General features: G+C 51.0%; 1 protein-coding gene across 2 annotated transcripts; it reads left to right on the top strand.

The window, feature by feature from the left end:
* The first annotated feature begins 36 nt into the window (after positions 1-36).
* On the top strand, positions 37-12,740 carry ETFB (electron transfer flavoprotein subunit beta). 2 transcript variants are annotated; one of them, XR_008704166.1, is made up of 7 exons: positions 37-196; positions 5,786-5,944; positions 6,107-6,265; positions 7,082-7,144; positions 8,780-8,938; positions 11,919-12,009; positions 12,527-12,740. XR_008704166.1 is itself a non-coding variant. In XM_055553011.1 (6 exons), exons 1-6 carry the CDS (start codon positions 140-142, stop codon positions 12,695-12,697), a joined length of 768 nt encoding a protein of 255 aa, XP_055408986.1. In that variant the 5' UTR covers positions 37-139; the 3' UTR covers positions 12,698-12,740. The 2 variants fall into 2 exon arrangements, 1 of the variants encoding a protein (XP_055408986.1); XM_055553011.1 differs by lacking the exon at positions 11,919-12,009.
* The last annotated feature ends 46 nt before the right edge of the window (positions 12,741-12,786 follow it).

Genomic DNA, 12,786 nt, shown 5'->3' with positions numbered 1-12,786 from the left:
TCGGGGCGGGGAGGCGGGCGCCGCAGCGGTTGGCTGACTGGCGGCGCGGGGCGCAGGCGTAGAGGAGGGCAGGCGGGACGGGGGCGAGCGGTCAGGGAAGCAGGTGAGGTCGGACCCGGCGGGTCGCCGCGGCAGGAAGATGGCGGAGCTGCGCGCGCTCGTGGCTGTCAAGAGGGTCATCGACTTCGCAGTGAAGGTGATCGGTCCCCCCCCCCCCCTCCCTGAACCCTGCGGTCGTGTACTTCCGGGGTCACGAGCGCCCACCGTATAAGGGTCTTCTGGTGCCTTCCGTTTCTGCAGCTCTCCCAAACGTCCGAGTCACATCTGAGGGCGGAGATCACCGAACGGAGAGGTTCTGAGGTTCCCGTCCTGGTTCATTTAAAGCCAGCCTTTCTGGGGTCATGACTCCGTCCCCCTTCCGCCAGTTCTATACTCTGTCTTGAGAACTGCTTGTGGGCCGAGTTACCGTCTCTGTTTCTTACCTGCTGGAAGAGCCGTGGCCTCTAACGCACGAAGAAACCGAGTCACAGAGAGGCCACTCGGCTGAGAAGGGGCTGAGCCGGGATTCCTAGCCAGGTCCCGCTGACTCCTCACCCCAATTAGTGCCTTTGAACACGAGCCAGGATTTCACTCACTCGGCTGCGTTGTACACTCAAAGGACTGTTGGGCACAGGCAATGTGCTATAATGGAAGTCCTCTGGGAACCCAGAAGCTATCCAGCCCCAGGGCGAGCGAGGAGGCTCTAGCTCGGAAGGAGAAAGGTTTGCTCAAGATGAAAGCCAATCTGACAAGCTGATGGAAATAGCTTACAGCCTCCACGAGATGGGGTGGAGGGCAGGGTCCCTGAGGACCGGGCTTGTCCGCAGGGAAGCTGGTCTGGACAGAGGTAAATCAGACAGACTCCCTCAGACAAAAGCCACTTTGTCTCAATAGTTGGCTTGAACCAGACTGAAGGCAGTGACTGTCCATCCATGTCTGTCCCCACCTCCCCAGCCCCGTCAGTACACCTGAGTACACCTCTGTGTCCCCAGCATTGCCCAACACAGGGCCTGGAAGCCTGTCCGTGCATGAAAACCTCAGTGATTGTTGACAGCTCATGTTAAGTGGGTCCTTGCTATGCACTAGACAGGATTCTTAGTTCTTGACAGAGATGAATTGATTCAGTCCTTTCAATACCGTCTAGATATGAATCCCATTGGACAGGTAAAGACACTGAGGCCCTTGGAGGTTCTGTTGGTTGTCGGATCACCCTTCAGGGCAGCAGCAGTCAGGATCAAAAGGTAGCCAGGGCCTCCTCTCATTTCTGCCTGACAGCCATTTGGCCTAATAACAGCTCTGGCACCATGTGACAGGGGAGGTGCCTCCAGCATTTGGGGGGCAAGCTTGTTTTGGGGTCCTACAACCCAATTCTCCTGGTGTCCTCCCCCCTCTGACTGTCCCTTTGGGCTCCCATAGCCTTCCTCAGTGCTAGTCCTAGTCCCTGGCCTGAGATCCCTGTCTCACCCATCAGACAGGCTCACATTTGACTCAGCTCTAGGTCTCAGCTTGGGCTTCCCTGGTGGCTCAGGTGGTGAAGAATCTGTCTGCAGTGCTAGAGACCCGTTTTCGATCCCTGAGTTGGGAAGATCCCCTGGAGAAGGGAATGGCCACCCTCTCCAGTATTCTTGCCTGGAGAATTCCATGGACAGAGGAGCCTAGCAGGCTACAGTCCATGGGGTTGCAAAGGGTCGGACACGACTGAGTGACTAATGTTTTCTTAGGTCCCAGCATTGCCCAGCACAGGACCTGACACATGGGGGCCTCTGGTGTTTGTGCCGAATGCGGAAGTGTGAATTCCTCCTTATATTTAATTCCTGTCCTTTTCCCGAAGTGTTGGCGCTGCTTGCCCCTCCCACGGTGCCCCAGGGTGTCTCCCTGGATGTGTTTGTTACTGTTCCTTGTTCAGAAAAAAAGTGATTCAAACAGTGCCAACTCCCTAAGCACCCGGCCAAACCTGGAGCACCACCCCAGCTTCCTTCCTTCACCTCCGCAGCCTGTCATTTCTCAGCCCAGTGCCTTCTGCCCTCTCCATCTCTCTGCCCTGCTCCCTCTTCTCCAGCGGTTCAGGCCTCCTCTTCTACCTGAACCCTCAGTGTCGTCTCCTCCCCAGTTCCCCAGTCTCTCCCTTCCAGTTCATCCCTTCCCAGCCTCGGAGTTGGAGGGGGCTTCCTACACCCAGGGCTGACCCTGTGCCCCCACCATCATCCTGTTTTTCCCCAGCTCCCGGAGGACAAAGTCCCAGTCCCTCAGCCTGGTGCTCAGGCCTCTCTGTGGTCCAGCCCTGGCCCCCTGGCCTTCCATCACCCCTCCTCGGTGCCTCTGCAGCTCCAAGCTGCTCAGACTTTCCCAACAGACCAGACTGCTGCTTGGCTTGTGCCTTTGCCCCTGCTGTGCCTTCTGCTTGGGTGCCTTTCCAGCTCCACCTTCCCACCTCTGCTTCTTATCCCTCCCTTGTCCTGCCTCATTCCCATCTCATGGATTGCAATAGGGCTCAGGGATTCTATGACATCACCACCTCCCGGAAATCCCCCTCTCCCACCGCTTCATCCCTTTAGGCTACTCTGATGTGTCCTTGGGCCCTCCCGCAGCCCCTTGGGCTTGGTCTCAGCCCTTCCCACACTGGATTAATTAAGATCCTCTGTTTGCCCAGATGTCCACCCCCCGCCCCCAGATTGGTAGCTTTTGAGGGGGGTGGCGGGGCATGTGCAAGGCCTGACCCAACTCTGTGTTTCCAGCATCACTTCCTCACTTCTGTCCAGACTCAACTCAGCGTCACCTAGCCTCTGAGGCCTTCCGTGGTCACCTGCTCCGCCTCTCTGTGCCTTGGTTGCCCCATCTAGCAAGTGGGGATGGCAGTGGCAGTAACCAGCCTTCTGCGTTCTTTGGATAGTTAAACGAGTTAAGGCTTATAAAGCCCTTGGAGGCTTTCCCTGCCTGTTTCTGTTGAGGGTTAATTTGTTGCACCTTAAAAAGAAAGCCTGGAAGCTTCACTGAATCATCTCCCTCAATTTATAAAAACATCTTTATTCAAAAAAAGACCATACTGAGCTTGCAGGCCAACCATTGTTTCCTGACTTAAGTAATTTAAGTGAGCAGTGTTTCTGAAGCCTGGAAGCAACTCAAGCTTCAAAGGTCTTCCCTGGAGATGAGCTGGCACGGGTCCCCGCTACCAGAGAACTCACATCTCTTTCTCCCTGGGAGTCAGGAGTCCGTGGCTGGGCCTCCTGCCAGGGCTGGAACAGGCTGGGGCGCTCCCTTGGCCCCCACTGACTCCCCCCAGTGAGGCCTTGTACTGATTAGGGGGGCCACTTTCCTGTTTATAAAGGGGAGGCTCCTATGTTGAATTTTTTTTTTTTTTTTTTTTTAATGAAAGAAAGGGCTTTGGTGTTTTAGTTTCCATGCTGTTTAGTAAGTGACTGATCAGTGGACAGGTGCCCTTGTGAGCAGGCTGTCATTTAGTCATCCGACAAATACTTACAATGTACCCACCATGTGCCAGGCACTGTGCTAGGCCCAGGGGATATGGTCATGACCAAAACGCACATAAATTCCTGCCTTCGTGGAGTTGACATTTTGCTGGGGAGAAGACAGTTCTGACATATGTCATGTGGCAGATGGCTGGGCATTGTGATGGAAAGAGACAGAGAAAGATGAGACAGAGTTGAGAGGATTGCAGTTTGAGGAAGATGGCCAGGGAAGGCAGAAGGAGGTAAGGGATGGAGCCAAGGGTGTGTCTGGGGAAATCCTGTGTGATCCACCCTGTAGAGGTTCTAGTAGGAAAAGAAAAACAAAACATGGACTCAGTGCATGGTGTTTGCTCCAAGGCTTTTTCTGTAAAGTTAATTGATTAAGTTCTAGACTCTGTGCCCTATTGTTGGTGCCAAGATGACTTTTCCAAAACTGGGATAGGGTTGTTCTTTTTCTCTTTCTCCCCCTCCTCCTTTTAATGTTACCAGTCCCTGAGGCACAGGCAGACTGGGAGACCCCTCCCCAAATCCCACACTCCCATCTCAGTTCTGTCCTGTGGATGGGAGGAACAGCCACACCTTCCCCACCCCCCAGGTCCAGAGAAACCAGTGCAGGGAAATAGTAAGAGAGAGAATCCCAGTGTCCCCCGCTGGGCCATGCTGTCACCCTGGATCTGCTCTGTTCAAGGAAAAGAGAGAGGGAGGTCCTGAGCCAGGTTATGTAGGCTCCCAAGCCAAGCTCCTCTGGGCATCTCTCTCTCAGGCTGGAGCCCAATTCAGCGTCCCCCTCTCTGTGCTAATGTACCCACTGGAAACCCAAGAGTCCACTCGACTCTTCCCTCTCACCGCTCCCCCTCCCCAACCCCAGCAGCCCGTCAGTTTCACCTCCAAAGACCTCCAGTCCATCCAGTTCCCCATCACCACTGTCACGGCTGTCCAAAGCAGCCATTTCAGATTTCAGTGACCGACAGCCACCCAGTCCCCACTTCTGCTTTTGCCATTTTTCCAGTTTTCTCCACCAAGGATCCAGAATGACCTTGTGCAAACTTAAGTTGGATGCACTCACCTCTTTATGCTGTTCTTTGGATCAAGGCCCAGCTACCTGCTGGGCCCTGGACAGTCATATTACTTTCCTGTTGCTCCTGAAACTAGTTACCATAAACTTGTGTGACTCCCAACAACCCAGATTCCTTCTCTTCCAGTTCTGGAGGTCAGATGTCTGCAATGAGTTTACTGGATTAAGTTCAAGGTGTCAGCAGGGCTGTGTGCCTTCCAGAGGCTCCAGGAGAGAATCTGTCTCTTGCCTTTGCCAGCTCCTGGAGGCCCCCTGCATCCCTTGGCTTGTGGCCCCTTCCTCTGTCTTCAGTCAGCAGCGTAGCATTTTCAGTCTCTCTCTTGGACCCTAACACTCTCTCCCCTCCCTCTTTCACTTATAAGGAACATTGTGACTCGTTTGGGCCCACCTGGTTCATCCCAGGTAACCTCTCTCAGAATCCTGAATGTAAGCACTTTTGCATAAGTCCCTTTTACCACGTAGGCTACAGTCACCATGCAGGTGACAGTCACAGTTTCCAAGGGTTAGGATGTGGACATCTTGAGGATCACGCCGGTCCAGCCCTTGCCAGCCTCTGCAACAGCACATTGCGTTCCCCTGGCCGCACCAGCTGCCTGGGACTCCTCAAACCCCAGGGCCTTTTGCACTTGCTCCCCCCACCCCTGACACTTTCCCACACACTTTACCTCCTCAATGCCAGTTCCCTTTCAGGTTCAGCTTAACTGCCACTGCCTCAGGGACTCCTCCTCTGATAGCCTCCAACGTCAGACTGGGCGGGGCCCCCCAGTCCTGTCTTATAGCTCCCTGACTCCTCCTCTAGGATTGTCTGGTGGTTCCGAAGGAGACTAGAGTGCTTGGGGCCCAGGGCACTGCCAACTGACCACGTGACTGTGGGACAGTTACTTCCATTCGGGGCCTTCCCTGGTGGCTCAGGGTAAAGAATCTGCCTGCCAAGCAGGAGACACAGGTTCAATCCCTGGATTGGGAAGATCCCCTGGAGAAGGAAACGGCAACCCCCTCCGCAGTATTCTTGCCTGGAGAATCCCACGGACAAAGGAGCCTGGCGGGCTACAGGCCATAGGGTCGCAAAGAGTTGGACAAGACCGAAGCAACTTGGCACACACACACGAGGTCCCCATCCAGCCTGGGTGGAACTTGGTGTCTCAGCCCCTGCCTCCTCACCTGCTTCCCGCTGACTTTGCCCCTTCTCCTCCTGGCTGAGCAGATCCGGGTGAAGCCCGACAAGACGGGTGTGGTCACGGATGGCGTGAAGCATTCCATGAACCCCTTCTGTGAGATCGCCGTGGAGGAGGCTGTGCGGCTCAAGGAGAAGAAGTTGGTGAAGGAAATCATTGCCGTCAGCTGCGGGCCTGCCCAGTGCCAGGTGCTCTGGGCCTGTGGAGGGGCTGGGGCCCCACGTCCTGCGTCAGAGGGAGGAAGGGCCAGGGGCTGGACCCCCGGGTCTGAGGGAGGAGGGGCTGGGGGCCTGTGTTCCTGGGTCCCCCTCAGGCTAGAAGCCAAGTCAAGCCCCTTCTTTGCCCGGCAGGAGACAATCCGTACCGCTCTGGCCATGGGTGCGGACCGGGGCATCCACGTGGAGGTGCCTGCTGCAGAAGCGAATCACCTGGGTCCCCTGCAGGTGGCTCGGGTCCTGGCCAAGCTGGCAGAGAAGGAGAAGGTGGACCTGGTGCTGCTGGGAAAGCAGGTAGGTGGCAGAGTCATGATTCAAACTGGCTGAAGCCAAAAAGCAAACTTATTAGTTCATGTAAGGGACGGGGGAGCCTGGTGGGCTGCAGTCTATGGGGTCACACAGAGGCGGACACGACTGAAGCAGCTTAGCAGCAGCAGCAGCAAGGAAGCTTCAGGCACAACTTGACCCACATGCTATACAGTCTGTAACTCTGTGTTGGCTTTACTCTCTAGCTCCAGGCTCACATCCCAGCAGCCTGAGAGCCCCAGCAGAAAGACAGGAACCTCTATTATAAGGACTCCAGCAAAACTTTCAGAGCTGACTCTTCATTGGTCCAGCTGGAGTCACGTGCCCATCCTTGAATTAATCACTGGGGTCAGAGATAAAGTGTTCCCACTGGCCCAGATGCCATCCATGTGGTTGCTCTGTGTGACCAGAACAGGTATGCCTAGAGTGACACCACTGGAATATTAGAGAAGGGGCAAAGACATACCAGGGCCCCTCACGTGCTCCTCAAAAAGTGACTGCCTCTCTCGGGGCCTAAGTGAGGGGACGGGAGCATTGTGGACCAGGAGTCAGCAAATTGGTCCATGGCCACCACTGATTTTATAAATAAAGTTTTACTGAAATGCTACCACATTTGTTTATGTAGACACCTATTGTCTATGGCTGCTTGTCCTCTATAGGAGCAAAGCTGAGTGATCGTAAAAGTGTTTATATTTTTTACCTGGCCTGTTATAGAAACGTCTGCCAGCCTCCTTTCTAGAACAAAAGCCCAAATGGTACCTGAGAAACCCCATCATTGTACAATCTTCTCTCTTCTCCACTCAGGCCATCGATGATGACTGTAACCAGACAGGGCAGATGACAGCTGGATTTCTCGACTGGCCACAGGTGAGGCCAGAGTGGGGACCATCTGCTCAAGGCCAGGCCTGGGGGCTCAGAACACAGCCACCCAATCTCTGCCCTTCTGGAGGGAGGCAGGCGTGAAGCTGGACACCTGCTCCAGTGGGCAGAAGTGGGGTCGCATATGCAAGACTCCAGGCCTCCTCTGGGCCTTCACATGCCCCTTCCCCATCCTGCTGCCCCTCAGCCACACCCAGCTCAGCCCTGCCCCAGGGCCTTTGCACCTGCTATTCCCTCAGCCTGGAACAGGGTTCTCTCAGATCACCTCAAGGCTTTTCACTTACCTCCAGGTTTCTCCTCAGGTTTCATCTCTTCAGAGAGGCCTGTCTTGCCCACAATCTATGAAATACGTCCCCTCTCTAACCCCATGAGCCCCATTCCTGCCTAACTGAAATGCAAATGACAGGAGTCATTTAAAATTTTTCACAGCCACTTTCAAAAAGTAAAAAAGGCCAAATTTATTTCAATCTTATTTTAGTTCACATAATATATCAAAAATATTATTTTAACATGTCACAGAGAAAAAATATTGGGCTATTTTACATTCTTTTGGTTTTTGGTATGAGGTTTTTGAAATCCAATGTGTATTTTATATTTACAGAGTATTTCAATTCAGATTCTCAGTTTCTATCAGAAATATTTAGATTCCTAAAACTCATTGTTGAAAAAGTAGATTCACATGCCCAAGTTGTTCCAAACAGGCTTAAATAACCATCAAATATCCTGCACATATATAAAGTGAACTTTGATATGTGTTACACATATATTACACACCCGTGAAACCATCCCCACAATTATGATAATGGATCTTGCTTATTGGTTTTAAAATTTAAGTTAACGAAATAAAATGAAAAATTCCATCCACACCTCAGTGGAACTAACCACATTTCACGTGCTCGGAAGCCACCTGTGGCCAGTGGCCACTGTGTGTTTACTTGGTTACTGGCGGTCTTCACTGCGGGATAAATGCCCCCAAAGCTGGAACCTTATCAGTTGTGTTCATGGTATATATCCAAGAGCAGGCTCATGGGACATTCCGGGTGAGACCTGAAAGATCTGTCCAGTGAATAAGTGACACAATAGAGAGAACAGATGGGTTAGACAGAGGGTGTAGGTCACATCTGGAAATGGTGATTCAGGACTGAAGGACCCAAGAGCCTTGGGCCAGAGGGTGGGCACTATGTGAAGAAGGTGGGGCCCCAGAGGATGTTTTGAGGATCCAGGTACACTTGAGGTTCTGTTGTCAAGAGGCCTCAGAGGAGCTCTTAGGGACAGAAAGATGGGAAAATGAGCCATGACACGAGCCTTGAACCAGCCTGGACATCTTTTTGAGCCTCTCTCTGCCTCAGTTTTCCTCATCTGTAAAGTGGGATAATAGCACTTCCCTCATAGAGTTCCTAGGAGTATCTGATGACTTGATACATTTCAATCACTTGGAACAGTGTCCCATACTCAACACGTGTTCATTATCATTAAGAAAGGGAGATCCAGTGGGTAGGTTTAGGATATTAGGAACTATATACCCTGAGTCCCAAGAAAGACACCCTTCCCTGGATTTTTGAGATCCCTCTGTGACTTCCTTAGTTAACCTCCCCTGTGTCCCCCCACGCTGTCCCTCCCCAGGGCACATTCGCCTCCCAGGTGACACTGGAAGGGGACAAGATCAAAGTGGAACGGGAGATTGATGGGGGCCTGGAGACTCTGCGCCTGAAGCTGCCTGCTGTGGTGACCGCTGACCTGCGGCTCAATGAGCCCCGCTATGCAACATTGCCCAATATCATGGTGAGTACTTGGCAGAGGGGCCACTGAGGGGCTGGGAAGGGGTGGGTGCTGCAGGCCCCATGCCTTACTGGTGGTCAGGTGGGAGGAGAGCAGACCCAAGGGACGTCTCCAAAGGAAGGGGCCACCTGGTGAGTCTGGCTGACAGAGGGTTCAGTTCAGTTCAGTTCAGTCACTCAGTCATGTCCGACTCTTTGCGACCCCATGAATTGCAGCATGCCAGGCCTCCCTGTCCATCACCAACTCCCGGAGTTCACTCAAACTCATGTCCATCGAGTCGGTGATGCCATCCAGCCATCTCATCCTCTGTCGTCCCCTCTTCCTCCTGCCCCCAATCCCTCCCAGCATCAGAGTCTTTTCCAGTGAGTCAACTCTTCGCATGAGGTGGCCAAAGTACTGGAGTTTCAGCTTTAGCATCATTCCTTCCAAAGAACACTGAGGACTGATCTCCTTTAGGATGGACTAGTTGGATCTCCTTGCAGTCCAAGGGACTCTCAAGAGTCTTCTCCAACACCACAGTTCAAAAGCATCAATTCTTCGGCTCTCAGCTTTCTTCACAGTCCAACTCTCACATCCATACATGACCACTGAAAAAACCATAGCCTTGACTAGAAGGACCTTTGTTGGCAAAGTAATGTCTGCAATCTTGATTCCAGCTTGTGCTTCTTCCAGCCCAGCATTTCTCATGATGTACTCTGCATATAAGTTAAATAAGCAGGGTGACAATATACAGCCTTGACACACTCCTTTCCTGATTTGGAACCAGTCTGTTCCATGTCCGGTTCTAACTGTTGCTTTCTGACCTGTATACAGGTTTCTCAAGAGGCAGGTCAGGTGGTCTGGTATTCCCATCTCTTTCAGAATTTTCCACAGTTTATTGTGATCCACACAGTCAAAGGCTTTGGCATAGTCAATAAAGCACAAGTAGATGTTTTTCTGGAGCTCTCTTGCTTTTTCCATGATCCAGCGGGTGTTGGCAATTTGATCTCTGCTTCCTCTGCCTTTTCTAAAACCAGCTTGAACATCTGGAAGCTCACGGTTCACGTATTGCTGAAGCCTGGCTTGGAGAATTTTGAGCATTACTTTACTAGCGTGTGAGATGAGTGCAATTGTGCGGTAGTTTGAGCATTCTTTGGCATTGCCTTTCTTTGGGATTGGAATGAAAACTGACCTTTTCCAGTCCTGTGGCCACTGCTGAGTTTTCCAGATTTGCTGGCATATTGAGTGCAGCCCTTTCACAGCATCATCTTTCAGGATTTGAAATAGCTCAACTGGAATTCCTTCACCTCCACTAGCTTTGTTCGTAGTGACACTTTCTAAGGCCCACTTGACTTCACATTCCAGGATGTCTGGCTCTAGGTGAGTGATCACACCATCGTGATTATCTGGGTAGTGGAGATCTTTTTTGTACAGTTCTTCTGTGTATTCTTGCCACCTCTTCTTAATATCTTCTGCTTCTGTTAGATTCATACCATTTCTGTCCTTTATCAAGCCCATCTTTGCATGAAATGTTCCCTTGGTATCTCTAATTTTCTTGAAGAGATCTCTAGTCTTTCCCATTCTGTTGTTTTCCTCTATTTCTTTGCATTGATCACTGAGGAAGGTTTTCTTATCTCTTCTTGCTATTCTTTGGAACTCTGCATTCAGATGCTTATATCTTTCCTTTTCTCCTTTGCTTTTCGCTTCTCTTCTTTTCACAGCTATTTGTAAGGCCTCCCCAGACAGCCATTTTGCTTTTTGCATTTCTTTTCCATGGGGATGGTCTTGATCCCTGTCTCCTGTACAGTGTCACGAACCTCAGTCCATAGTTCATCAGGCACTCTATCTATCAGATCTAGTCCCTTAAATCTATTTCCCACTTCCACTGTATAATCATAAGGAGTTTGATTCAGGTCATACCTGAATGGTCTAGTGGTTTTCCCTACTTTCTTCAATTTAAGTCTCAATTTGGCAATAAGGAGTTCATGATCTGAGCCACAGTCAGCTCCTGGTCTTGTTTTTGCTGACTGTATAGAGCTTCTCCATCTTTGGCTGCAAAGAATATAATCAATCTGATTTCGGTATTGACCATCTGGTGATGTCCATGTGTAGAGTCTTCTCTTGTGTTGTTGGACGAGGGTGTTTGCTATAACCAGTGTGTTCTCTTGGCAATACTCTATTAGCCTTTGCCCTGCTTCATTCCGTATTCCAAGGCCAAATTTGCCTGTTACTCCAGGTGTTTCTTGACTTCCTACTTTTGCATTCCAGTCCCCTATAATGAAAAGGACATCTTTTTTGGGTGTTAGTTCTAAAAGGTCTTGTAGGTCTTCATAGAACCATTCAACTTCAGCTTCTTCAGTGTTACTGGTTGGAGCATAGACTTGGATTACTGTGATATTGAATGGTTTGCCTTGGAAACGAACAGAGATCATTCTGTCATTTTTGAGATTGCATCCAAGTACTGCATTTCTTTGTTGACCATGATGGATACTCCATTTCTTCTAAGGGATTCCTGCCCTTTGACAGAGGGTTCACTGAATCATTTCTGCCAATAGTGAGAGTTCCAGGAGAGGGTACTGTTTTTGTGAATGGGGCAGGTTTTCTGGTCACCTCAGCCAACAGAAAGGCTTCACTGGCCAATAGGAAGGGTTACCCGTCATTCCAACATATGGGAAAAGTTAATTGTGTAATCTTAGCCAATTAGATCATCTTGGTTCATCAGGGAGGGCTCCACTGGTAATCATTACCTTTACAGGAAAGAATCATTTAGGCCATCTAGGCCTAACTAGGAAGAGTTCATGGGGTCTCTTGGCAAACATGGTGAAATCACTGTTCATCTAAATTCTAGCATGGGTTCATTCTGTCATCTCAGCCAATAGGAAGAGTTCAGTGTATCATCTCAGCCAATAGGGAGGGTTTAGTGTGTTGTCTCAGCCAATATGGAGAACATCGTGGGCCATCTCAGCCAATAGGGAGAGTTCATTGTGTTTTCTCATCCAAACAGGAGAATTTAGCATGTCATTTCAAGTCATAAGGAGCATTCAGTTTGTCATTTATCCAACAAGGAAAGTTCATTGAGTCATCATAGCCAATGGGTGAGTTCAGTGAGTTATCTCAGCCAATAGGAAGGTATCAATGTGTCATCCCAGCCACTAGGGAAGGTTCAGTGAGTCATCTCAGCCAATAGGATTTTAATGTGTCTTCCCAGCCAATAAGAAGTGTTTAGTAGGTCATTTCATCTAACAGGGAGGGTTCACTGAGTCATCCCAACAAGGAGAGTACAATTGGTCATCTTGGCCAAAGGTCCATTGAGTTATTATTGCCAGAGGATGACTTTTCCAGCCCTTTCCAGCCAGTGAAGGACTTCCCACGGTGGTTAACTAAAGGGGGGCTTCCACAATAAGAGGGCTCTCCAGGGCACCCCATCCAGCAGGAATTGTCCACACGAAGTGTGGCCCTGTAAGAGGTCACATGTGCCCTGGCCAGTGGGCAGATCCAAAAGGGTTCAGCCAATGGGAGTGGTTCTGCAGGTGTGGCTCGCATGGAAAGGGGCTGCAAGAGGGTGGGCAGGGGCTGGGGCAGCTCTGTGAAATCGTGGCCTCTCGAGCGCAGAAAGCCAAGAAGAAGAAGATCGAGGTGATTAAGGCAGGGGACCTGGGCGTGGACCTGACCTCCAAGCTCTCCGTGATTAGCGTGGAAGACCCGCCCCAGCGCACAGCCGGTGTCAAGGTGGAGACCACAGAGGACCTGGTGGCCAAACTGAAGGAGATTGGGCGCATCTGAGCCCCTTCCCTGAAACCCAGCAATAAAGCCGTGACTCTTCCGACGTCTGTCTCCATTAACTCATTCCCCAGGAATCCATTCTTTGATTC

Source organism: Bubalus kerabau, chromosome 17, assembly GCF_029407905.1.
Source record: "Bubalus kerabau isolate K-KA32 ecotype Philippines breed swamp buffalo chromosome 17, PCC_UOA_SB_1v2, whole genome shotgun sequence".
Classification (NCBI taxonomy): domain Eukaryota; kingdom Metazoa; phylum Chordata; class Mammalia; order Artiodactyla; family Bovidae; genus Bubalus; species Bubalus kerabau.
This window is presented reverse-complemented; position numbering and strand designations above follow the sequence as displayed.